The 27,782-nt window shown below is 39.5% G+C and overlaps 1 protein-coding gene and 1 long non-coding RNA gene across 2 annotated transcripts in view; one reads left to right on the forward strand and one right to left on the reverse strand.

The window, feature by feature from the left end:
- Positions 1-4,715: 4,715 nt before the first annotated feature.
- On the reverse strand, positions 4,716-14,394 carry slc10a4 (solute carrier family 10 member 4). Its single transcript, XM_061978083.1, has 3 exons — positions 13,783-14,394; positions 10,347-10,557; positions 4,716-5,462 (listed from the first exon to the last, which is right to left on the reverse strand). The coding sequence occupies exons 1-3, from the start codon at positions 14,235-14,237 to the stop codon at positions 4,932-4,934; spliced, it is 1,197 nt and encodes a 398-aa protein (XP_061834067.1). The 5' UTR covers positions 14,238-14,394; the 3' UTR covers positions 4,716-4,931.
- The window catches only part of LOC133617822 (uncharacterized), a 34,222-nt gene continuing 11,384 nt past the window's right edge, over positions 4,945-27,782 (forward strand). The window contains exons 1-3 of the long non-coding RNA XR_009817070.1: positions 4,945-5,045; positions 8,445-8,546; positions 17,066-17,268. This is a non-coding gene — a long non-coding RNA (uncharacterized lncRNA). The remainder of the gene's footprint in view (positions 5,046-8,444; positions 8,547-17,065; positions 17,269-27,782) is intronic.

A 27,782-nucleotide genomic window follows, 5' to 3' on the forward strand; every position in this document is an offset into this window, starting at 1 on the left:
GCTGTGACTTAGATTACCGTAATAACTCGTGTTACACCCAAATGTGCAGATTTTGTCCATTGAATTACTTACTATAGTTGAAGACTTACGGTCATTTAAAAACAGCACTGCACATAAAAATGGCGGTGACAATTTTGATGTTAAAGGTCTAAAAAAATTATGTAGAACGTCCGGCGGGTCGGATTGAAAATCTTAATGGGCCGTATGTGGCCCGCGGGCCGTATTTTGCCCAGGTCTGGTTTAACAGGATACATCTTGTCAAATAATATGAAAGCATGTGTTAATCACAAAGGCTGATTAAAAAAATAAATATTAAAAAGTTAAAGTACCCATGATTGTCACACACACACACTAGGTGTGGCGAAATTATTCTCTGCATTTGACCCATCACCCTCTGGGAGGTGAGGGGAGCAGTGAGCAGCAGCGGGGGCCGTGCCCGGGAATAATTTTTTGTGATTACCTCCCAAGCAGGGAGGTAATGGGTCCCATTTTTATAGTCTTTGGTATGACTCGGCCGTATTTTGAACTCACGACCTACCGATCTCAAGGCGGACACTCTAACCACTAGGCCACTAATCAAATATACTGCAAAAAAAGGGACTGTAAAAAAATTCAATTAAAATAACTTTACATGCAATTATGCAGTGCTAAAATAAATTAACTAAATTAGTAATAAATAATATGTATGTTTCTAAAATAAACAGTCAATAAAATGTCAGTGCAAATAAAAATATAGCTTCACCACTGTAGTCATAGTTTTTGTGCTTAAGAAACTTCTCTATGGCTTTAGCTCCACACTTCTTCTGATCGTTTGATATTGTTATTACTGTCACAAGTGGTGGAAAAGTGTAATACACCTGAGTACTTCTGTGACCCATACAAACCACAGCTGAGAACAGATATTTGTTGTCAGCCCATTAGGGGGCGCTCACTGATATCAAGTACACATTTCAACCCTAAGGTTACCTACTAGGGCAGACCTGGGCAAATTAAGGCCCGTTAAGCTTTTTAATCTGGCCCGCCGGACATTCCCAAAAAAATTTTTTTAGATCTTTAAGATGGAAAGTGTAGCTGCCATTATAATTAGCAGTCATGTTTTCTAAGTCTTCAACTATACAAAGTATTTCAATGCTTGGAATCTGCGCTTTTGGATGATTTACTAGTTACTATGGTAATCTAATTAGTTACTATGGTAATCGAACGTCACAGCAGCTCAGGCGAGGCACCAAGCAGTGTGGACGGGAAGCGTTTCCACAGACGCGGAGGGAGACTTTCACAACAAAGTTCTAAAGCTTAGTGATGTATCAGATTGTAGGTGGGTTTATTTTGTACCCTTCACGTTCATATTTCACTGTTTGTTGCATTTTTGTGGCGTTTCACTTGATCGTACAATGCGTCGATCGAAAGGGGGTGTGACGTTCATATGTTGTCAATATTCAGTGTTTTATCCTTCATAGAAAATGTTTAAATTCCATTACGTTTTTTTAAGGCGGTCTGTCATAACGTTTTTAGCATTCAATCCGACAATATTGTGAGGTTTTGTTTTAGTGTTCCTAAAAAATAGATATACCGGCCCCCAGACACATTTTTTTTCTCTAAATGTGGCCCCCGAGTCAAAATAATTGCCCAGGCCTGTACTAGGGTTATTCCAATACCAATATTTTGGTACTGATACTGGTACCAAAATGTATTCCGATTATTTTCAAAATAAAGGGAACCACAAAAAAATCTCATTATTTTAACAGAAAATCTCATGATTCATTAAACATATATTTCTAATGCAATTAAAGAACAATTTTGGCATTAAATAAAATAGTGAACATACTAAACAACTTGTCTTTTAGTAGTAAGTAAGCAAACTGTTACACAGGCTTCTTATTTGGCTGCTGACGTAAATAATAACATATTGTGTCATTTCCAATTGTATTATTTTGTCAAAATTATGAGTGACAAGCGGTAGAAAATGTTCATTTACTCAGGGTTTGCGTGGGGCATTAAAAAAAATTCAAAGCCATCAAATGGATTTAGTGAAAATTAAGACCTTTAAATGGCATTGAAAAGCATTAAATGTGATGTAATGCAAAGTCAATACGTCAATCCATCAAACGATAATAAATGAATAAATTTGTCGCCACTGAGACGAGGATTAGTGATTTAGAAGTGGCTAAAACTCTGCTCTTCGGTGATTATAGCTATAGTTATAGCTTCACCTTTATAGTTAGTTTTGAAGCCAAAATACATCTATTTTCCCACTTCTATCTCCACGATGTGTGCTGTGTGTTGACTCACGACATGCACTTCTGCTCATATTACCGGCAATGTTTCCATGCACAGCGCGCCATCATAGCATGAAAAAAAGTACCGGTATTTTTCAAATGCAGTATTGTACCTTTTTTAATTAATTAGTATTGCGGTACTGTAGTACAGCCAGGTATATGCCGTACAACCCTAATACCTACTGCATTGTGATTAGTTCATCGATAATGATAGCATAGGATAGACTTTTATTCATCCCACAATGGGGAAAGTATGTGGTTGCGGTGTAGCTACAAAAAGTCCAAAAAAATGAGGTAAAAACTAGAGCTGTCAACATTTTTTTTATTTTAATTACATTTTGTCATTTGGATTAATCATGATTTCTTGCTTGCATAATTAAAATTTGCTGCAGCAATTTGTACACAAATGTAATTGTCAGAATGTCATCCAGGAATGTTTTTATAGGTTTTACTTAAATCCATGTCATTTATTTGCTCAAAACTTGGTTACAGTTTTATCTAAAGTCTGGAGAAAATGTTTTAATTTATTAAGAAGATTGTGATGTGAATTATATTTATATAGCGCTTTTCTCTAGTGACTCAAAGCGCTTTACATAGTGAAACCCAATATCTAAGTTACATTTAAAGCAGTGGGAGCAGATGGGTAAAGTGTCTTGCCCAAGGACACAACGGCAGTGACTAGGATGGCGGAAGCGGGAATCGAACTTGGAACCCTCAAGTTGCTGGCACGGCCACTCTAACAACCGAGCTATGCCGCCCCTAAATTGTCTCAAAGAAAATTGTTAGGCACAATTTGTTTCACAACAGCAGAAGAACTCTCACACAACGCAATTGACTGACATTAAACTTATAGTACTACTTATTGTTTAATAACAAACATTTAAGTTTAAAAGAGTTTGGGGTGATCCTCTGATTGGGGGAAAGACATGTTATTTGTTAAAGAAAACAATAACGTCTTTGTCATTCATGACCAAATTTATTACTCACAGTATTGATAGTGTTTAACTTCTTTTTACACTTGAGCATCTGTGTATTCAGGCTTTTTTACATGAGCCATTTTGCTGTTAAAGGGAAACTGCACTTTTTTTTTGTGGTTTTGCCTATCGTTCACAATCATTATGAAAGACAAGAGGACAGGAGTATTTTTTTATGCATTCTAACTCGGAAATAAAAGTCCCCTTACAAAGGAGCCAATGAAAGGTCCTCTATTCTGCCTATAAAACCCAATAAACAAACATCCAAAAAGCGCCAACAATACTTAATTTACATTTCGTGACTTGAATTATAACCAAGTATTAGTGATATTGTTATTATAAGCTCTAACGCAGGCAAACTATTTATAACAGTGCTGTGATCACTGGCTTGTGTGCCTATGTTGACATCACCGGCTGGTGAGCTGTTTTCTCGTCTTGGTGCTCGTGAAAGTTTATTCTAGATCATAAATAATGCCTAGAAGGATGAGGACGTAATCTGCCATGTTGGTACATTTTGACAGCCAATTTAGACACGGAATAGCGAGATTGACACGAAAAGACTCTTGGTTTCACCCCCCTTTTCTTTACGAGCATTATGAGTCATTCTTCATCTAATTGATAATATATGAACATCATATCAGTCGGCATCCGAATGACAGCAGACATTGTACAGTAGGTGATATTTCATTATGTTTATTGGCTCTCATGAAGTCTGCAGTGACTAGTAATCAGTGATGTTGAAGAAAAAATGCGTTTTTGAAGTTAACACTCCGCTGTGTGCTCAAAATGAGCAAAATACGTACATATTATTATAAAAGTGCCCGGTACTACATTACATATATACTTACAGCATGTATATAAAACCTTAATGGAGGTGTTTGGATGTTTTTCAGGGCTCTATAGGCAGAATAAAGCGACTCCCATAGGACTTATGATCGCATTTATTTATTCTTTAGAATGCATAAAAAAAAGAAAAACACATATGTTCTTGTCTTACATAAGGATTGTGAATGATAAGCTAAATTCCAAAAAAGTGCAGTTCCCCTTAAAGAAATATTGCGGTAAATCTCTGTGGTCTTCCTATTTGTTAGAACATTGCACAAAATATTAGGGCCGCCTGAAAAATGTCTTCATATCGTGTCGCTATTCTTAAATATTTATAATGATTCTGACTCGATTCAAGATTTTTTAAATTCCCCTAAAAATTGTATTAAAAAAAAAAAAAAGTTTTGAATCTATTTATTCGCTGTAAACACATGTCAAACAAGTTTTGTAACCTGTAATCCGTTTTGAAATGGTTTAATTGTAATTAATTTCCGAAAAATATGTATCGAGAATCGTGAGTTTTTGTAAGATTCACATGCTGACCAGAAATGCATTTCTTTTAGGTTTTAGCTGTACTACGTCAAAATTAAGACTCACTGGAGGCAAAGGTGCTTTTATATAACATATTTAATTTTCTGCATACATTATTTAATATACACATATTGTACATTTATTTGTTCATTCCCACACAGAATGAATGGCTGATTGTTACATTCACAGACTTGATGTGACGCGTGATGAATTATTATTTTTTTTAAGCAGGCTTTTAAAACATCAATTAACATGCATCATTGTCCTGTTTGTTTTTAAAATGTATGTCACACAAACATGGCCGCCGCCCTCATCATGTGTTTGTTTACACTGGCGTAGGATCCAGAGGACAGGGGTCCAACATGATGGTGTTGGGGTCGCTCACTGTCACGGCACCGTAAGACCCGTCAAAGTCGACGTCCTCGTCCTGAAATCTCTGGTACGTTATGTCCGTGTCCTCGCCGTCCCGCACGGGTTCCGCCTTATGCAGCACCTCCTTGCGGTACAACCTGTAGCCCAGGATGAAGACGCCCGCCTCGGCCGCCTGGAAGAGCGCGTAGAGCAGCGGGAACATGTACATGCCGCCCATCAGCTGAGGCGGGAAGGCCAGTTTGAGGATGGCGGTACACAGCTGAACGTTCTGGCAGCCCGTCTCCAGAGAGACGGAGCGTCGGCTGTTGGGCGGCAGGTCGAAGAGCACCGCCAGGCCGTAGCCTGCCGCGTAGCCGCACATGGGCATCAAAAGGGCAACGACGTAGACCGATGGTGGGATGGTGGAGAGAAGCTCCGGGCCCAGCATGGCTGCCGTAAGAATGAAGAGCAGGAGAAGGGTGATGAGCAGGGACCAGAGAGACGCCTGGGGAGACACAGGAAACCATCAATTACATCATAGCTGTACACTCCTGCTGTTAAACTGGCTCGTCATCTTCTGAACACTAGATTTATGCTTTTTGAGGGGTTAAACGAAGAAAAAAGATGCCTATTTAACTATATTTAATACTCACACCCTATTGAATGCTTTTCAAATTTAGTTTTACACATACTATAAAAAAAACACTTACTACGTTTCCATGCACTAAATTATTCTGATTTCTCAAATAGTTTGTGTTTTTTTTTAGTATTTTCCCACCTACGTGCAGACTCTCAAATGCGACTATTGGTCATACGCCATGTGCCTCCCGTACATCATTTAATTTTAGTGCGGATAACTGAATTGCTTTTCTGGTTGACCAATGACGTCACACAAACAAACAACTTGCACTGAGCCTAGTCTATAAAATCCGCTACACCTCCCTGATACCGAAGTACATGTCAAACTACGGCCGCCATAACCACAACACCAGGGGGAGCTCCATTAACCATGTTAAAACCCAGATTCCGAACTAACAAAGGTCTTAACTCATTCTCTTTCTATGCCACATCAATGTGAAATGCGCTCCCAACAGGTATAAAAGAAAGTGCATCTCTATCCCCCTTCAAAACCGCAATAAAAGTTCACCTCCAGGCAGCTACAACCCTAAACTAACACCCTTACCGGATTGTTAATAATAAAATGTAAACAATCAAATGCAGATACTTTTTCTTCTGCCTTCTGATGTCTCTCTCTCTCTCTGCCCACTACTTGCTGTCCATATCCTACCAAGTCAGACCTACACTGTTCCAATATCCATTTCTCTGTTCTCAATTGTTGATGACTGATGATAACAACCAAACCTAACCCCCCCCCCCCCCCTCCACACCCCGGATTGTAAATAATGTAAATAATTCAATGTGATTATCTTGTGTGATGACTGTATTATGATGATAGTATATATGATAGTATATATCTGTATCATGAATCAATTTAAGTGGACCCCGACTTAAACAAGTTGAAAAACTTATTCGGGTGTTACCATTTAGTGGTCAATTGTACGGAATATGTACTTAACTGTGCAACCTACTAATAAAAAGTCTCAATAGGCATTGCGGAACCTTGTTTTAACTAATGTCTGCTGTAGTATTGGCACAGATTACTAATATTACGTCTCTAATGGGCATGCTGATGTTAAATTGCAGATAGAATAAATAAATTATCCTGGATTGCGCTATGAACATGACGCTACTACCAAGAATGTCTCAAGGTTCAAGGGTTTTATTCGTCACATGCAGAGTACACCACAGTGAAATGCTTCTTTCCATGCTCTTCAGACATTGCGTACAGTGGGATCCAAACACTAGTTGCAGAATCTAATACACTAAATACAAAAAATACAACAATTTGAATAGCTCTGATGTACATTAATTACAAGACAATAAGTTGCACAATAAGTCACAGTAGTCAAATACAGTACCTGTGCAATATCAAATAGTATAGAAGTATATACAATATATACAGTATAGGAAGCAACAAATATTAAGGTGTCTACAGTTCTTTGGCAGTTGAGTAGTGACAGTAGTACCATATTTTTCGGAGTGTAAATCGCTCCGGAGTATAAGTCGCACCGGCCGAAAATGCATAATAAAGAAGGAAAAAAACATATATAAGTCGCATTTTTGGGGGAAATTTATTTGATAAAACCCAACATCAAGAATAGACATTTGAAAGGCAATTTAAAATAAATAAAGAATAGTGAACAACAGGCTGAATAAGTGTACGTTATATGACGCATAAATAACCAACTGAGAACGTGCCTGGTATGTTAACGTAACATATTATGGTAAGAGTCATTCAAATAACTATAACATATAGAACATGCTATACGTTTACCAAACAATCTGTCACTCCTAATCGCTAAATCCCATGAAATCTTATACGTCTAGTCTCTTACGTGAATGAGCTAAATAATATTATTTGATATTTTACGGTAATGTGTTAATAATTTCACACATAAGTCGCTCCTAAGTATAAGTTGCACCCCCGGCCAAACTATGAAAAAAAACTGCGACTTATAGTCCGAAAAATACGGTGCAAACAAAGGTAATGGAACACTATGACTTCTTTATACTCTTGTTTTTACATTATTTACAGTCATTGAATGAAGAGTATTGTAGTCCGGTAATTACAGTGGTAAGTAAAGTGATTCTTGTGCGTGCGGTTTTGTGCAATTGTGATAAGTGTTAATCAGCGGTGCAGTTGAGAAGTCTGATGATTTGGGGATAGAAGCTCCTTCTGAGTCTCTCCGTGTTGGCCATGAGACTCCGGTAGTGCTTTCCTGACTGCAGCAGTGAGAAGAGGCAGTTGCTTGGTTGGCTAGAGTCCCTCACTATCCTCTTGGCCTTGGATCTTCACCGCCTGGTGTAGATGTTGCAGATGGTTGGGAGCACACCTCCGATGGTGCGCTCGCCTGATCTGGCCGCTCTCTGCAGTCTGTCTCGGGGCGGATGCAGGTAGAGTGCAAAGAAAGACCGGCGGAAGAGTTTTTTTCGAAGTAATTTTCGGGCGGAGAATCATGGAAATAAAAACTTTTGAATGTCTCAAAGTTCATTCAAAAGGCTCTGTGGATTGATGGAAGGAGTTTTAAATCTGAAAGAAAAGACCGTTCGTGCCCCGACTGATAGCCTTCCAGAGGAAGGTTGCTATTGTTCTCGACTATCTTGCCAGTTGTGCGGAATACAGAGTTATTGTTAATCAGTCTGGGCGCAGAAATGCAGCGTGAAGAGGTTTGTCTACACTTTATTATTCGCCTTTATACCTGCTTCATCATCTTTCATTTTATTCGCATTTCGTTCGGGAGTCCGTTTTACACTTCCTTTACTACCTTCTTAAATAATTGTCCGTTTCTTTTTTTATTTACCATCTATGCAATCTCCTCTTCATTACAATTGTTTCTATGTTTTATTGAATGGTATCTGTTTCCAGGTTGTATTCCGCACTTTGAGACCGGCCCACGCGCGAAACAAAGGGTCCTCTCCGGCCGCACACACCCCCTCGAGAAACCTGGTTTCCAATCGCATAATCCAGGTGTGTTAATCCGATTTTTCAGAAACCGAACACGATCGGATTAAGGCGTTTCCGTGGGTTGTAGGACTCTTATTTAGAGCTGAACTATCTGAGAAATCAGACTAATTTTGCGCATGGACACATACTAAATTACAGGCATGCAGTATTGTACAGTATTAAAACATGTAGTTACACAACACCACGTATTGTCAAAGCATCTTCCTTTTGGAACATGTTGAGTCAATTGATTTGTGAGACAGTGTCTTATGCTGGATTCATGGATGCAGAACATAATAACCTTTGCATTCTAATCATAAATAGAAAACGCAATTTTATACAAGATATATAAGTATAGGGTCCCAGCGCCATCTCTCAAGACGTTTGGGCTGGAAAGCATTGAAGACCCCTTCAATAGTGTATAGGCTACTGTGTGTTGTCTAGTCAGGGAGTAGTCTTTGCCATTAGGCTGAATTTAGTCTTATGTTAATAATAAATGTTACACACACAATGTTTGATTTTAACATGCATCTTAGTTGTAGTTTTGATGACCAAAATTGGAGTTGTTTAAATCGCCATGTAAAATCGCTAATCAGTAGCATGTCTATGGCAAGTCCAATGTAAATTAGCTTCGAGCTGACACATTTTGAAAAGTGAAGCTTGACTGTACATTCAAGTGTTGTCTATCAGGCATACTTGCTTTGTTGCCATGGATAATTGCTACATTACCTAGAAGCAGTTTGGCTGAGTCCGCTCTGAGTGCTTGTTTGCCTGCCAAGTGTTTGTCTGCATTACAAACTGACGTGACGTTGTGTGCAACAAAGGTATCGAAATATGACACAGTTTGGTTTTACGTGAAACTATACCCAGAGATACCGTCAGAATACGGTCGGTGCCTATAAAGATACTGAAATCAGTACCCATTCCTATTTAGGTTACCATGAAAAAACTAATTATTTGCACTCTAAAGCTAAGCAAATATCTATAAATATGCGAGGGGGTGGAATCCTAGACCACAAAAATATTTACAATTTTGGTTATTGTCATTATCCAGAGAGAAGTTTGTTATTTTGACTTTTAGCATGCAAATATGCCCCCTAGTGGCTGTGATCAACATAGAGGATAAGATCATTACTTTTCTAGCAACGATTCTTTCTTATTTCTAAAAATTAATAGCAAACCTGTCAATCCCAACAAGACGTACATTTTATTCTTTGTAATGTGATACGTTGAAAAGTGGTGATACATTTCCATGCCGTTTAAGACGAACAAAAGCTTTTAAATGTCTGCAGTCATCCAAATCTGATGATTACAAATAACATCCAAATATGGTGTCTAAACCAGTCAGAGGGCCTTCGAACACATTCAGATGCAATAGAAAAATCAGTAAACAAAATCCTAAATCCAATTTATGGGGATCCATTTTGAAAATACGAACTATGTTAATAACAGGAAGAAACGTGAGGTCAGAGAAGATAACAGGGAGACAAGAAAGAACAATTCAACCCAAATTACGACAACGGCTACTTAAATTACGGGGTTTTTGCTCCCAGGCATGTTACTACACTGAATCCCTTGTGTGTTGTGAGTAGGGAGGAGTTTGTTGTGAACTTTCTCCAATGTTTTTGAAGACATCTAATGGCTCGTGTACGACTGGATGTTGGGTGTGCTGACTACTTTACGAAAACGAGACTCGGCAAGGAAACGGACAGTAAAAACTAACTAATGCACATTGTTAGTGTTTTTAGTACAGTGTCTTTATTTGATATGTTGCTGTTCTTAGTTCCACATATTATTACATGACATTAGCATTAGATCAGATACCTTTAGGACGTAGTCGGCCACGCGCGTGTAGCGGTACCTCAGCATCACGCCGAGGCCGATAGGGATGAGCGTGCTGCAGAGGGTGAGGATGATGGCGCCGAAGGGCATGAGGCTGACCACGGGCGTGTTGATCCAGGCGCGGCTGTAGATCCACAGACACAGCGGCATCAGGACCAGCGCCAGCAGCGTGGACGAGATGGTCATGATGATGCTGTGGAGGAAACCTGCACTTAGTTGATGGCTGAACAAACTGGAATCTTAAAAAAGAAATGAACTCATCACTTCACATGAATCCCTCCGCAACCCTCAGCTGTATGCATCCTATCCAAAACCTATCCCTTTAAGAGCCTTCTCCTCTGTGATACCCTCACATTGTCCTCATGCTTACGTGGATTTTCTCCTGGTGCTCCGGATTCATTGCACAACCCAAAAATATGTTCATTGGACACGCACAATGATGTGTGTCCAAAGTACGGCCAAAGGAACTACTTTTTACGAGCCCCTAACGTACAGTGCATCCGGAAAGTATCCACAGCGCTTCACTTTTTCCACATTTTGTTATGTTCCAGGCTTATTCCAAACTGGAATACATTCATTTTGTCCTTAAAATTCTATAAAGACAAAATGACAATGTAAAAAGTTTTTTTTTTTTTTTTTTTTTTTTTTAACAAAAAAAAAAAAATCACTTGTACACAAGTATTCACAGCCATTGCTCAATACTTTGTTGATGCACCTTTGGCTGCAATTACAGCCTCAAGTATTATTGAATACGATGCCACAACCTTGACACACCTATCTTTGGGCATTTTCACCCATTCCTCTATGCAGCACCTCAAGTACCATCAGGTTGGATAGGAAGTGTTGGTTTTCATCTAGGATGTCTCTGCACATTGCTGCATTCATCTTTGTCTCGTCTGGAAGGTGACCAAGAACCTGATGGCCACTCTGTAAGAGCTTCAGCATTCCTCTGTGGAGAGAGGAGAACCTTCCAGAAGGACAACCATCTCTGCAGCAATCCACCAATCAGTCCTGTATGGTAGAGTGGCCAGATGGAAGCCATTTCTTAGTAAAAAAAAAAAGTTTGCCAAAATGCATCTGAAAGACTCTCAGACCATGAGAAACAAAATTCTCTGGTCTGATGAGACAAAGATGGAAGTCTTTGGCGTGACTGCCAGGTGTCATGTTTGGAGGAAACCAGGCACCGCTCATCACCAGGCCAATACCATCCCTACAGTGTAGCATGGTGGTGGCAGCATCATGCTGTGAGGTTCGTTTTCAGCGGCAGGAACTGGGAGATAGTCAAGATAGATGGAAAGATGAATGCAGCAATGTACAGAGACATCCTGGGTGAAAACCAACACTTCCCATCCAACCTGATGGAGCTTGAGAGATGCTGCAAAGAGGAATGGGGGCGAAACTGCCCAAAGATAGGTGTGCCAAGATTGTGGCATCGTATTCAAAAATACTTGAGGCTGTAATTGCTGCCAAAGGTGCATCAACAAAGTGTTGAGCAAAGGCTGAGAATTAAAAAAAAAAAAAAAAAATCTTATTACCGTATTTTTCTGACTATCAGTCCGTTTTTTTCATAGTTTGGCCGGGCTCCAGTAATAAATAAATGGGTTATACTTGTATAGCGCTTTTCTACCTTCAAGGTACTCAAAGCGCTTTGACAGTATTTCCACATTCACCCATTCACACACACATTCACACACTGATGGCGGGAGCTGCCATGCAAGGCGCTAACCAGCACCCATCAGGAGCAAGGGTGAAGTGTCTTGCCCAAGGACACAACGGACGTGACTAGGATGGTAGAAGGTGGGGAATGAACCCCAGTAACCAGCAACCCTCCGATTGCTGGCACGGCCACTCTACCAACTTCGCCACGCCGTCTCCAGTGCGACTTATATATGTTTTTTTCCTTTTTTATTATGCATTTTTGGCAGGTGCGACTTATAGTCCGAAAAATACGGTAGTCATTTTGGGGTATTTATTGTTTCTAGAGTTTTGATGACAAAAAATACTTTATTCCATTTTGAAATAAGGCTGTAACAAAATGTGGAAAAAGTGAAGTGCTGTAGACTTTCCAGATGCACTGTATTCTATAGACGGCCGACATTACAATAGTCCATCCGTCCATGCATTTCCTACCGCTTGTCCCTCTCAGGGTTGCGGGTGTAGCTGGAGCCTATCCCGGCTGCATTCGGGCGGAAGGCGGGGTACACCCTGGACAAGTCGCCAACTCATTGCAGGGCCAACACAGACAACATTCACACACTAGGGACAACTTAGTGTCGCCAATCAACCTATCCCCAAGTGCATGTCTTTGGAGGTGGGAGGAAGCCGGAGTACCCGGTAGGAACCCATGCAGCCACAGGGAGAACATGCAAACTCCACACAGAAAGACGCCAAGCCCGGGGACTAAACCCAGGACCCTCCCATTGTGAGGCACACAAACTAACCCCTTTTCCACCGTTCTACCCTGCATTACAATTATAAATAAGGAAAAAACCTGAAATACATCTACTATCCCCCCAATTGGCACCTGCAAACGAGAATGGCTGACTAACTGCTCGGCTTACACCAGTATTGGTCTTTGAGGATTTGTGTGCGTTCTGGCATTTTTCTCCACGCTCTCAAGACTCGCACGTACGTTTTTGAGTATGTTAACGCCCTCAAAAGGGGTGATTTAGTTGATAATGATAACTGTCGTAAAGAATGATATTAATGATTATAAATAATTTCCAAGGATAATATATATTATAATTAGGGCTGCCAAAAATAATGAGTCAACTTATGTGATTAATCACAAAAATGTGTGCATTAATCATGCATATATGCAGTACATGCTCCTTTACCCAAACCGCAGGTGGTTACCTGAAAGGCGGTGCAGTTTACTTTACGGTCAGTGATCAGGTGAATGCATATAACAATGCAAAGCTGCAGACTCCGAATGGTGTGTTCACTCCAAAACACACCCTGATTGGATTTTAGATGTAACTAGTAGCAACTTTTGAACAAATAAATGTAGTGCATTCAAGTAACACATTTAAAAAAATTGTCCTCTATCGCATTCTGACAATGTCCATATATTGAGGACTTTTTTTTTAAGGTTATTTAAATTATGCAGGTGAGTAATAACCTGTGATTAATCCAAATGTAAAACATGTGATTAATCTGATTTAATTAATAGGAAGATATATTATCAAAACAAGTGGCTACTTTGTCATACCCCTGCTCTAAATTGTCCATGTTTGAATGGAATGCCACCTTTTGCCCCCACCCAAGTCAGCTGGGATAGGCTCCAGCTCACTCATCACCCTAATGAGGAGCTCTTTGTTTTAAAGGTGCTTGTAGGAATATTGCAAAAAAAAATACTCAGTAATAAGCATTAATTAAACAAAAGCAAATATATAAGGGTTTTTATTATGGGAGGTACCTGAGGTTCATCTCTCCATGGACCAGCAGAGACATGATGTTGGACAAGTTCCCCCCGGGGCAGCATCCGCACAGGAGGACCGCCATGGCGGCCACGTCGTCCAAAGAGAAGGCCAGGGCCAACAGGAAGGCCACCAGGGGCATGATGACGAACTGGCACACCAGAGCCAGCAGAACGCCTATTGGCCGCCGGATGTGCTCCCCAAGCTGGCTCACGTCCACCGTGCAGCCGAGCCCCAGCATGGTGAAGCACAGCACCAGGCCCACGAACACGTTGATGCCGTGGCTGAGCGGCGAGTCCCAGAAGGCTGGCACCAGCTGCAGGGGGGACTCGGACGGCTGCGCGCCGGCCATCAGCGCCACGGCTGCGACGGAAGGGTGAACCCCGGAGAAAACCTTTAACTCCGCGTCCGGTGTGGGTGTCAAGTCTCCCGGCGTTAGGCTGGAGTTATCCATGGCGCAACAAGAGCCTCTCTTGTGAGCAACAGATGTGCGTAAAGACGATTACGCACGGCTGGGTGGGCTTTGTCAGTGTAGCGCACAGGGTCGTGGTCGTGACGGTGCCATGGCTCTTGAGGCTGCGAGCGTCCACACTCAGCCTGCGGGGGCTTCTCAGTACCAGAAAGGAAAGAACCAATCCCTCGCGTCCCGGGGGTACTTTTATAGCTGCGCAAAAATCCCCCGCCTCCCTCCCCCAGCACCACAACGTCAATCAAACCGCGTACTGCGTCAGGACGGAGCTTTACAGTACTTGTGCATATATGAGCCACTTCATCCGGGTGACATCATGCTTTTAATAAAACCAACGCTACATTTACGCATGCGTAAAAAGAAACCGCGCTGAAAGCAGCAAGTGTCGCCGTCGGTACGTAAGCGTGGATTCTTTACAAAAAAGTGCACCAAGCTGGAAAACGCGCGTGTTGCTTTTGTCCGGCTTTTTCTTTTATAAAGCGTGCGTGCGCATTTTACGCACTGATGCATGCTTTACCAAATACTGCATATTATACTGCACTATATGCCTCTTCATGAATATACAAAAGTGTACATACACTTGTAAAGAACATAATGTCATGGCTGTCTTGAGTTTCCAATACTTTCTACAACTCTTATTGTTTTGTGATAGAGTGATTGGAGCACATTCATGAAGTTTGGTTATTTTATGAATTTATTATGGGTCTACTGAAAATGTGACCAAATATGCTGGGTCAAAAGTATACATACAGCAATGTTAATATTTGGTTACATGTCCCTTGGCAAGTTTCACTGCAATAAGGCGCTTTTGGTAGCCATCCACAAGCTTCTGGTTGAAATTTTGACCACTCCTCTTGACAAAATTGGTGCAGTTCAGCTAAATGTGTTGGTTTTATGACATGGACTTGTTTCTTCAGCATTGTTCACACGTTCAAGTCAGGACTTTGTGAAGGCCAATCTTAATTATTCTTCAGGACAACCTAAAATCATCAGCCCGGAGGTTGGGTCTTGGGCGCAGTTGGGTGTTCCAGCAGGACAATGACCCCAAACACACGTCAAAAAGTGGTAAAGGAATGGCTAAATCAGGCTAGTATTGAGGTTTTAGAATGGCCTTCCCAAAGTCCTGACTTAAATGTGTGGACAATGCTGAAGAAACAAGTCCATGTCAGGAAACCAACACATTTAGTTGAACTGCACCAATTTTGTCAAGAGGAGTGGTCAAAAATTCAAGCAGAAGCTTGTGGATGGCTACCAAATGCGCCTTATTGCAGTGAAACTTGCCAAGGGACATGTAACCAAATATTAACGTTGCTGTATGTATACTTTTGACCCAGCAGATTTGCTCACATTTTCAGTAGACTCATAATAAATTCATAAAAGAACCAAACTTCATGAATGTTTTTTGTGACCGACAAGTATGTGCTCCAATCACTCTATCACAAGAAAATAAGAGTTGTAGAAATGATTGGAAACTCAAGACAGCCATGACATTATGTTCCTTACAAGTGTATGTACACTTTTGATCGCGACTGTATATATATATATATATATATATATATATATATATATATGTTCAAAGGCATCTTACACATTGATGCACTCATGAGTAACTTGCAGCAAGAAGCTGTTTCTAATATTCTGATTATGAGTGAGGACCAATGATTACAAACCTTGTTAGTACTATCTTTGTAAAGTCACAATTGCTTGGATGCCGCTAGGGTTGTACGGTATACCGGTTTTAGTACTCATTAATACTAATGAATCATATTTGGTATTATACAGCCTCTGAAACATACCGGTCTCAAAACAAACGCCATTGGTGGATCTACACCTAACATCCACTGTAATGATACCAAATATAGGAGAGTATCTAGTCGATACTACTATGATTAAGTTGCTATTTTTTGGTATCACAACATCTTCTTTAGTTTTTTCAAATTTATATTATGTTTATAAACTCAGGATATATGTCCTTGGACACATGAGGACTTTGAGTATGACCAATGTACGTATGATCCTGTAACGACTTGGTATCGGATTGATACCCAAATGTGTGGTATCATCCAAAACTAATTTAAAGCATCCAAACAACCGAAGAATAAATGATTACCGGTATTACTTTTTAACAGAAGCGTAGATAGAACACGTTAAAAGAGAAAGTAAGCAGATATTAACAGTAAATGAACAAGCAGATTAAGAATTCATTTTCTACCACTTGTCCTTAATAATTTTGACAAAATAATAGAATGGAAAATGACACAATATGTTACTGCATATGTCAGCAGCTAAATTAGGAGCCTTTGTTTGTTTACTTACTACTAAAAGAGAAGTTGTCTTGTATGTTCACCAGGGGCGCCGCTAGGGATTTTGGGCCCCATGAAAATAATCTTTACAGGGCCCCCAACAGTGTCATTATTTTTTCTGTATTATAATTTCATCATCATTAGGGGCCTCTCTGGGCCCCCCTCCATTATGGGCCCCTAGAATCTGTCTCCTTTACCCCCCCTTTTCGGCGCCCCTGATGTTCACTATTTTATTTAAGGACAAACTTGCAATAAGAAACATGTTTAATGTACCGTGAGATTTTTTGTTAAAATAAAGCCAATAATGCAGTTTTTTGTGGTCCCCTTTATTTAGAAAAGTATCAAAATAATTTTGGTACCAAAATATTGGTATTGGGACAACACTAGATGCCTCTATGATGATGGTGCAGGTGTACCTAACGAAGTGTCTGCTGAAAATATCACGTCTCATCAGTGTTGTTGTTTTTGTTTTTTTCGTCAATCATATCTAACATGTTTGTGTGTCTGCAGATGCAGCCGGGCCCCTCTCTGCGCTATCAGCCGCCGATCTCGAGCACAGGAAATAAAAAAAAGCACTGACGTCAGGCGGTCTGGAGCGGGACAAGGGAGGACAGGACGGGCTGCGGCGGTGGGTGACTCAGGCCTGTCGTCAAGCCCCCGCCGCACCCCCCCTCCCCTTGAAACACAGCCATTAAACTAATGGGACACTCCAGGTATGTAATGAAAGAATGATGTTTGTGTGTGTCACCTATACTTCCTGGTACATGCGCACGCCCTTTACCAAATGTAATCACGTTGAGTCGTTTCATTCAATAGGGATGGGTCTTCCTGTGCACTATTAGTGTGAGAGAGAGAACATATTCGAGTAAAATCTGATAAATGAGTCTTGAACACCAAGCAATTTTGAGCAGATGCAAATCTGCGGGTGACATCGTAGATTTCCCAGAGAGATCAGCCTCTTTAATAAAAGCATTTTTAGAAGGCGAGGGCATTATTGTTTGGTCTTTTAATGCTATCAGAATACTCTGTTTTTGTATGTTTAGCTGCGGACATTACTTCTTCTACCTTGTAAACACCATGCTGGTACTGTTTCTTTAAATAGATCCTATATTACATTGAGGTCCTTGCTAAATCCGCTACACTATTTTACTCAATATATTCTCATATTTTTAAAATTTTTAGTGTTGTGCAGTTATTAAAGATGTGAACTAGAGATGGCTTTTTTGTCGATATACCGATTCCAATATCAACCGATACCGATATATACAGTCGTGGAATTAACACATTATTATGCCTAATTTTGTTGGATGCATTCAACAATGTAACAAGGTTTTCCAAAATAAATCAACTCAAGGTATGGAAAAAAAAATGCTAACATGGCACTGCCATATTTATTATTGAAGTCACAAAGTGCATTATTTTTTTTAACATGCCTCAAAACAGCAGCTTGGAATTTAGGACATGCTCTCCCTGAGAGCATGAGGAGGTTGAGGGGGCGGAGGCGTTGCTGGGGGTGTATATTGTAGCGTCCCGGAACAGTTATTACTGCAAAGGGTTCTGGGTATTTGTTCTGTTGTGTTTATGTTGTGTTACGGCGCGGATGTTCTCCCGAAATGTGTTTATCATTCTTGTTTGGTGTGGGTTCACAGTGTGGCGCATATTTGTAACAGTGTTAAAGTTGTTTATACGGCCACCCTCAGTGTGACCTGTATGGCTGTTGACCAAGTATGCCTGCATTCACTCGTGTGTGTGAAAAGCCGTAGATATTATGTGATTGGGCCGGCACGCAAAGGCAGTGCCTTAAAGGCACGCCCCCAATATTGTTGTCTGGGTGGAAATCGGGAGAAATTCGGGAGAATGGTTGCCCCGGGATATTTTCGGGAGGGGCACTGAAATTCGGGAGTCTCCTGGAAAAATCGGGAGGGTTGGCAAGTATGACTGGGAGACACAACTGCTCTGTACTTCTCCCTATGCCCGTGTACCACTCCGTACAGCTGCGTTTTAAAAAGTCATACATTTTACTTTTTGAAACAGATACTGATAATTTCTGATATTACATTTTATAGCATTTATCGGCCGATATTATCGGACATCTCTAATGTGAACAACTCATAATTCGATTCCGGTTCTTAGGGTGACGATTTAATTCAGTATTTATTTTTGATTCAACACTTCTCGATTTCGAACGATTCTCGCACTACATTATTTGGTGTAAAAATCATGATGAAACGGTTTTTAAAACGTGTTGCAAACGCTCTTCTTGGCTGCTGACCTACAGTAGGAAGGGGACTCTTAGGCCCCATTCGTCGTGGTTTACCTTACACATAAAACATGACAAATTGGGGGGCATGCACTATCCACCAGAGTGGTGTATAAAAAGAGTATGGCCAACTAAACAAGCGCTATGACTGCTACCAAAGACGGCTGTGCCCGAATGCATGCAATTGCTGTCGTTTTGACATTAGTTTTTCTGAGGAAATAAACCAAAATAATATGTCTGTATATAGTTTTAAACACATCCCAGCTCATAAACTTACAATAAAACATTATTTTTTTGTGAACGCATACTATTGCAGCCATACTTGTCGCACTCTAAGGACAGTGACCGCTAGCCTAGATCCAAGTTGCACTGCAGCCGGGCTCGGCTCACCTTCAGCCGTGGCCCAGGTTAGCATGGGTCCGAAGCCAAGGAGAGCGGTTAGCCCCCCTGAGGACGACATGGAAGAAATTAAGAAATCTCTTGAGTTCTTGTCGGCTGAGATCGCAACAATTGCTGACCAGCAAAAGAAAATTGTGCATCTGATGGGTGACATTCAGTCACTCAAAAGACTGAACACGGAGAAAGACAAAGCTATAAAAGTTTTGGAATGTCGCGTGGCCGACTTGGAGCAGTACTCCCGCATGAACAACGTGATCGTCAGCGGACTGAAGACCAAGCATCGGTCATACGCCAGTGTGGCGACCCGGGAGAACGGTCACGTAGGGCAGGAGGGAGTTCAATCGGAGTCAGAGGTGGAATCACTGGAGCAGCAGGTGGTCAGCTTTTTGGGGAGCAGGAGGATCTCCGTGGACAGGAGCGACATTAAAGCCTGTCACACCCTGCCTACGAGAACCAAAGGAGCGACACCAGCGATCATCATTCGCTTCACCAACAGAAAGAACAAGATCGCGATCCTAAAACAGGGTCGCAAATTAAAAGGAACGGAGGTGTACATTAACGAACACCTCACCAAAAGGAATGGTGAGATCGCCAGGCGCGCACGAATCCTGAGGAAGCAAAGCAAAATTCAGTCTACATGGACTGCCAGCTGTAAAGTGTTTATCAAGCTGAATGGTACGACCCCAGAAGAGGAGAAAGTCATGGTCATCAACGACATCAGTGATTTGGACAAATTCGATATCTGAGGAACTATCTGCGGCGAGGTAGGACCCCTGTGTCTACTCATGAACACTTTTCACACACACATCATGTCTGTCACTCATTGTTTCCCTTTTTTATTCTTTAGTTTTTTTTATTCTTTAGTTGTTTGCTGCAGTTGCAGATGTCATGCCTATGTACTAGGTGGGCGTTGTTATATATGTCTACCTGTACGGCTTTTTATGCCTCAAAGCAGGCCTACACTACTGTGTTTCAGGGTCAATTGTAAAAAGCAATATAAGTCATCAATCGCTCTCTCTTCATCATGGTTTCATACAACCTTAAACTACCCGGCAAAGGCCTACTGATAGCTCACTTGAATATCTGTAGCTTAAGAAATAAAATCCCTGATTTATGTATGATAATGAAGTCTAATGATATACACATTATGGCAATATCTGAAACCCGTCTTGACTCCTCTTTTGAGGACGTTGTATTAGCTGTAGATGGATACACAATTTTTAGGAAGGATAGAACAAGATATGCTGGAGGTGTAGCTGTGTATGTGCAGAGTCACATTCCTGTGAAAGTAAGACATGATTTAATGTTGGCTGATATTGAGGCCCTGTGGATCCAGGTTCACCTGCCACAGACCAAACCCATACTGGTTGGGTGCTGCTATAGACCACCTAGTGCCGATATAAAATACCTGGATTTAATATGCAAGATGTTGGATAAATCTAGTGATGAGAACAGAGAGATATATTTTACTGGGGACACAAACATTGATTGGTCTGCTATGTGCCCGCTGAAAAAGAAACTTATTGCTGTAACTAATGCCTGTAACCTCACACAGACTATTACACTACCAACCAGATCAACTATAAATAGAAATGGGCTAAAGTCATCCAAATGCATTGACCACCTATTCACTAATGTTCCTGATAAATGCACTAAAACAGTATCAATAGCTCTTGGCTTTACGGATCACAACTTAATTGCAATAAGGAGGAAGACCAAGCTCTCCAAAGCTCCTAGTGTGACTATACATAAAAGATCTTATAAATATTTTAATGAAGTAAAATTTATAGATGATGTGAAACATGTTAACTGGGAAATTGTATGTCTTGAGGAGGATCCCGAAGCTGCTTTGAGCACATTCATGAAGTTATTTTTGCAGATTGCAGATAAGCATGCTCCTGTCAGGAAAACAACTGTCAAGACAAATGGCGCCCCCTGGTTAGGGAATGAGCTCAAAGCACTTATGAAGCAACGTAACCAGGCTAAAAAGTTGGCAGACTCTTCTGGTCTACTTTCTGATGCAATGATCTATCGTAAATTAAGAAATCGTGTAACTAAAATAAATAGAAGTAATAAAAAGGTATATTATCAGACAAAGATCTATGACTTTAGACATGATGGAAAACAATTGTGGAAAATTTTAAATCAAATAATGGGAAGATCAGCATCATGTAAAACAAATTCGTATATAGAAGTTGATGGAGCTTACCTGACTAAGCCAATGGAAATTGCCACATATTTTAATAATTACTTCACAAACAAGGTGGAAAATCTGAGAGTGAATATGACGCCTTCTGATGGCTCCTCCTCATGCACATTAATTGAAAATCATATAATGAAGGGTAAAAACTGCAGGTTCGATTTTGTACCAGTTAGTAGTTCTGATATTGAGAAATTGTTGTTATCACTGCCATCTGATAAACCTGCTGGAACGGACATGCTAGATGGCAAATTGTTAAGTATTGCGGCATGCCATGTATCAACTCCGATTTGTCATATATTTAATAAATCATTAAGATATGGAGTCTTTCCTGGGGTTTGGAAGGAGGCTAAGGTCATCCCTCTACCCAAGGACAAAAATAAAGATTTTACTGGTAAAAACAGTAGACCAATAAGCATACTTCCTGTTCTTAGTAAATTGATGGAAAAAGTTGTTTTCAAACAAATTCAAGATTACTTTACCTACAACAAACTGATGTCGGGTTCCCAGCATGATTATAGGCAAGGTCACTCAACATCTACTGCTCTAGCTCAGCTGACTGATGACTGGCTGTCACAAATGGATGTCAAGAAGATGGTTGGTACTGTCCTGATTGACTTTAGTGCGGCATTCGATGTCATAGATCACAACATAATGATCTCCAAACTGAGAAAATATGGTTTTAATAGTATGTCACTTTCTTGGATGTTGAGCTATCTATCAGGAAGATCACAGAGAGTGTGTTTTAATGGTAGCCTATCTGAACGCAAGTACAATTACTGCGGCGTGCCTCAAGGAAGCTGCTTAGGTCCTTTACTTTTTATTATTTTTACTAATGATCTTCCCTGTGTTACAACAAACACCAATATGGTTATGTATGCAGATGACACAACTCTATACAGTACTGCCTCTACCTTAAATGACCTAGAAAATAACTTAAATCAGGACCTGGAGAGAGTGTCCCGCTGGGTAAATGATAGTAAACTTGTTGTGAATATTGACAAAACAAAAAACATTATTTTTGGATCCAGGCATATGCTTGTTGATGACCCACAGCTTCATATTTTAATGTCAGACATACGTATTGAGCAGGTCAAAAAAGCAAAATTGCTTGGTGTGCTATTAGACAGTCAACTGTCATGGTCCGATCATATTGATGGTATTTCAATGAAAATGGGAAGAGGTTTAGCCATGGTCAGGAAGTGCTCCACCTTCTTGACATCCTCAACAATGGCTCAAGTCATACAGTCCTTGGTTTTCTGTCATCTTCATTACTGTCCTATAATATGGTCCACTACGACTAAGTCTGACCTGAACAAACTGCAACTTGTTCAGAACAGAGCAGCTAGACTGGTACTTAAATGTCCTTTGCACACTAATATTTCATATATGCATTCACGCCTGTCCTGGTTGTCTGTTGAACAAAAGATGTATTGTAGTCTCCTTATGTTTTTTTAGAACTATCATTTTAGATCAATCACCAGATTACTTTTACAAACAGTTTTTAAAATCAACTAACACACATATTCATGACACTAGGAATGCCAGCAATGGCTATTTGGCACTTCCTGCTCCCAGGACCAATCTCCTCAAACATACAGTCATGTATAGATGTACATCATTCTGGAATGGGTTGCCATCTCACATTAATCTCTCACAAAGTAAACTGTCATTCAAGACAGCTTTGAAGATACACCTATTGCAGCTGCCCACATGACGTGAATTTTTAATACTGGTTTTAACTAGCTTTTTATCTTATGTTGTATTTTTCCATTGTATAATGTCTGTTATTGCATGTATTCTTTGTATTTTAATTTTGTATGCTCCTATATGGACCCCAGGAAGACTAGCAGTCGCCTTGGCGTCAGCTAATGGGGATCCATTCAATAAACAATAAACAATAAACTCTACTGGTACATTCCTGCAGTGTTTCGTTACCAGCAGGGACTGTAATACGTACCCGATTGCGCAATAAACGTTAAAAAAATACACTGAACAACCAAGAAAATAACATTACCCTCATTTTGCCAAATGTTCATTAGCTTTGGACCAACAATCACAGATAAATTGTGACTTTTGTGTGAAGTATGTCAACTGTGGTGTCTGTCTGCAATGTATTTGTAATCACTATGTATCAAGCAATCAATCATAGTTTACTTATATAGCACTAAATCACGAGTGTCTCAAAGGGCTGCACAAGCCACAACGACATCCTCGGCTCAGATCCCACATCAGGGCAAGAAAAAACTCAACCCAATGTGATGACAATAAGAAACCTTGGAGGGGACCGCAGATGTGGGGGGACCCCACACTCATGTATTATTCTAACTGATCTTTTTTTGTAACATGCTAAGTAAATAGTTGTACTTTTGTACTTATTTTCCCACAATAACTCAGATATGGTAACACTGGCGAGCAGTAGAGAATATGGAGTGATTTTTGGTCCAGAACATATTTTGTTTTATTCATTATTGACATATTTCTTGCTACTTTATGTTGTATATTTTTTTAATTAGATTTCCAATTCATTTTTTCATCTATTATTACACACAAAATGTGGTTTATTTTACTCTTTCAATGTAACAGAAAAGAATTAAAAAGTACTGACCTAAAATAGGCATTTTCAAACATAAAAATGGCTGAATGAACTAAAATTATTAAATCTAAGGTACTGTACTATATTTCGCGGCAGACTATCATCATAATGTTTCATGTCTATAGGGCTCTAATAATAATAAAAAACATATTTAGAAAAGCCGTCAATCTATTAATAAGAATCGTTCTTTGTGGAAATGTTTTTATTTTGGTCGGGTGTGGAACCAATGAACAACAATAAATGAGGGATTACTGTCGTTTAATATCATTAGTATTAGTTTTTGATAAAAATAAAAAAAATCTTTACATTAGCCAACCGCTTTTTGCTCCAGTTATTGTTTTTGCTGTGTGCGTGTTCTCTATAACCAGCATTTGTCTTGTTTAAGCATCTTAAATAAATAAATGGGTTGTACTTGTATAGCGCTTTTCTACCTTCAAGGTACTCAAAGCGCTTTGACACTACTTCCACATTTACCCATTCACACACACATTCACACACTGATGGAGGGAGCTGCCATGCAAGGCGCTAACCAGCACCCATCAGGAGCAAGGGTGAAGTGTCTTGCTCAGGACACAACGGACATGACGAGGTTGGTACTAGGTGGGGATTGAGCCAGGGACCCTCGGGTCGCGCACGGCCATTCTTCCACTGCAACAACTTGTTGTTTTTTTGTTTTGAATGTTTACCTTTCTTCAAAAGTAATCAGCCTTCCTAAAATTGTCTGTGGGTACAAAATTATTTGATGTCTTGTATGATCGTTAAAGAGTACTTAGTCTTCACCAAAATGGTCTGTTAAAGAAAACATGTACACTCGGTTGGTTTGAAATTGGAAATTGTCCCTAATATACAGTACGTGAAAACAGTTTTGCTCATTTAAGATTCCAAAATAGACAATGGGTTCGCCAGAGACTCAATTGTATTTGATGTTTACAATAAAACGTACACATTGTTTATCAAGGATTCGAAATTAGTCGTAAGAGTCGTGAACTAGTCAGTGAATACTCACTAAAATCCCCGTTCTCGCTAAAGCAACAGAAGAACGGGAGTAGACCAAGATACAAAAATATGTACGCTAAAGTTGAGTAGTTGTGAAAACAACAAAGATACAAAAATGTGTACGCTAAAGTTGAGTAGTTGGGAAAACAACAAAGATAGAAAAGCGCGTACACTAAAGTCGAGTAGTTGTGAAAACAACAAAGCTACAAAAGTGTGTACGCTAAAGTTGAGTAGTTGTGAAAACAACAAAGCTACAAAATTGTGTCCGCTAAAATTGAGTATATGTGAAAACAACAAAGCTGCAAAAGTGTATACGCTAAAGTTGAGTAGTTGTGAAAACAAAGCTACGAAATTGTGTACGCTAAAGTTGAGTATATGTGAAAACAAAGTTACAAAAGTGGGTATGCTGAAGTTGAGTAGTTGTGAAAACAACAACAATACAAAAGTGTGTACGCTAAAGTTCAGTAGTTGTGAAAACAAAGATACAAAAGTGTGTACGCTAAAGTTGAGTAGTTGTGAAAACAACAAAGTTTAAAAAGTGTGTACGGTAAAGTTGAGTAGTTGTGAAAACAACAAAAATACAAAAGTGTGTACGCTAAAGTTGAGTAGTTGTGAAAACAACAAAGTTTAAAAAGTGTGTACGGTAAAGTTGAGTAGTTGTGAAAACAAAGATACAAAAGTGTGTACGCTAAAGTTGAGTAGTTGTGAAAACAACAAAGTTTAAAAAGTGTGTACGCTAAAGTTGAGTATTTGTGAAAACAACAAAGCTACAAGTGTGTACGCTAAAGTTGAGTATATGTGAAAACAACAAAGCTACAAAAGTGTGTACGGTAAAGTTGAGTATTTGTGAAAACAACAAAGCTACAAGTGTGTACGCTAAAGTTGAGTATATGTGAAAACAACAAAGCTACAAAAGTGTGTACACTAAAGTTGAGTAGTTGTGAAAACAATTAAGATAAAAAAGTGTGTATTCCAAAAATGAGTAGTTGTGTAAACAACAAAGATACAAAAGTGTGTATGCTAAAGTTGAGTAGTTATGAAAACAACAGATACAAAAGTGTGTACACTAAAGTTCAGTATTTGTGAAAACAACAAAGCTACAAAAGTGTGTACGCTAAAGTTGAGTAGTTGTGAAAACAACAAAGATACTAAAGTGTGTACACTAAAGTTCAGTAGTTGTGAAAACAACAAAGCTACAAAAGTGTGTACGCTGAAGTTGAGTAGTTGTGAAAACAACAAAGATACAAAAATGTGTACGCTAAAGTTGAGTAGTTGGGAAGACAACAAAGATACAAAAGCGCGTACGCTAAAGTCGAGTAGTTGTGAAAACAACAAAGCTACAAAAGTGTGTACGCTAAAGTTGAGTAGTTGTGAAAACAACAAAGCTACAAAAGTGTGTACGCTAAAGTTGAGTAGTTGTGAAAACAACAAAGCTACAAAATTGTGTCCGCTAAAATTGAGTATATGTGAAAACAACAAAGCTGCAAAAGTGTATACGCTAAAGTTGAGTAGTTGTGAAAACAAAGCTATGAAATTGTGTACGCTAAAGTTGAGTATATGTGAAAACAAAGTTACAAAAGTGGGTACGCTGAAGTTGAGTAGTTGTGAAAACAACAACAATACAAAAGTGTGTACGCTAAAGTTCAGTAGTTGTGAAAACAAAGATACAAAAGTGTGTACGCTAAAGTTGAGTAGTTGTGAAAACAACAAAGTTTAAAAAGTGTGTACGGTAAAGTTGAGTAGTTGTGAAAACAACAAAGATACAAAAGTGTGTACGCTAAAGTTGAGTAGTTGGGAAGACAAAGACACAAAAGCGTGTACGCTAAAGTTGAGTATATGTGAAAACAACAAAGCTACAAAAGTGTGTACACTAAAGTTGAGTAGTTGTGAAAACAATTAAGATAAAAAAGTGTGTATTCCAAAGATGAGTAGTTGTGTAAACAACAAAGATACAAAAGTGTGTATGCTAAAGTTGAGTAGTTATGAAAACAACAGATACAAAAGTGTGTACACTAAAGTTCAGTATTTGTGAAAACAAAGCTACAAAAGTGTGTACGCTAAAGTTGAGTAGTTGTGAAAACAACAAAGATACAAAAGTGTGTACACTAAAGTTCAGTAGTTGTGAAAACAACAAAGCTACAAAAGTGTGTACGCTGAAGTTGAGTAGTTGTGAAAACAACAAAGATACAAAAGTGTGTACGCTAAAGTTGAGTAGTTGTGAAAACAACAAAGATACAAAAGTGTGTACACTAAAGTTCAGTAGTTGTGAAAACAACAAAGCTACAAAAGTGTGTACGCTGAAGTTGAGTAGTTGTGAAAACAACAAAGATACAAAAATGTGTACGCTAAAGTTGAGTAGTTGGGAAGACAACAAAGATACAAAAGCGCGTACGCTAAAGTCGAGTAGTTGTGAAAACAACAAAGCTACAAAAGTGTGTACGCTAAAGTTGAGTAGTTGTGAAAACAACAAAGCTACAAAAGTGTGTACGCTAAAGTTGAGTAGTTGTGAAAACAACAAAGCTACAAAATTGTGTCCGCTAAAATTGAGTATATGTGAAAACAACAAAGCTGCAAAAGTGTATACGCTAAAGTTGAGTAGTTGTGAAAACAAAGCTACGAAATTGTGTACGCTAAAGTTGAGTATATGTGAAAACAAAGTTACAAAAGTGGGTATGCTGAAGTTGAGTAGTTGTGAAAACAACAACAATACAAAAGTGTGTACGCTAAAGTTCAGTAGTTGTGAAAACAAAGATACAAAAGTGTGTACGCTAAAGTT

The sequence above is a fragment of the Nerophis lumbriciformis genome, linkage group LG18, assembly GCF_033978685.3.
Source record: "Nerophis lumbriciformis linkage group LG18, RoL_Nlum_v2.1, whole genome shotgun sequence".
Classification (NCBI taxonomy): domain Eukaryota; kingdom Metazoa; phylum Chordata; class Actinopteri; order Syngnathiformes; family Syngnathidae; genus Nerophis; species Nerophis lumbriciformis.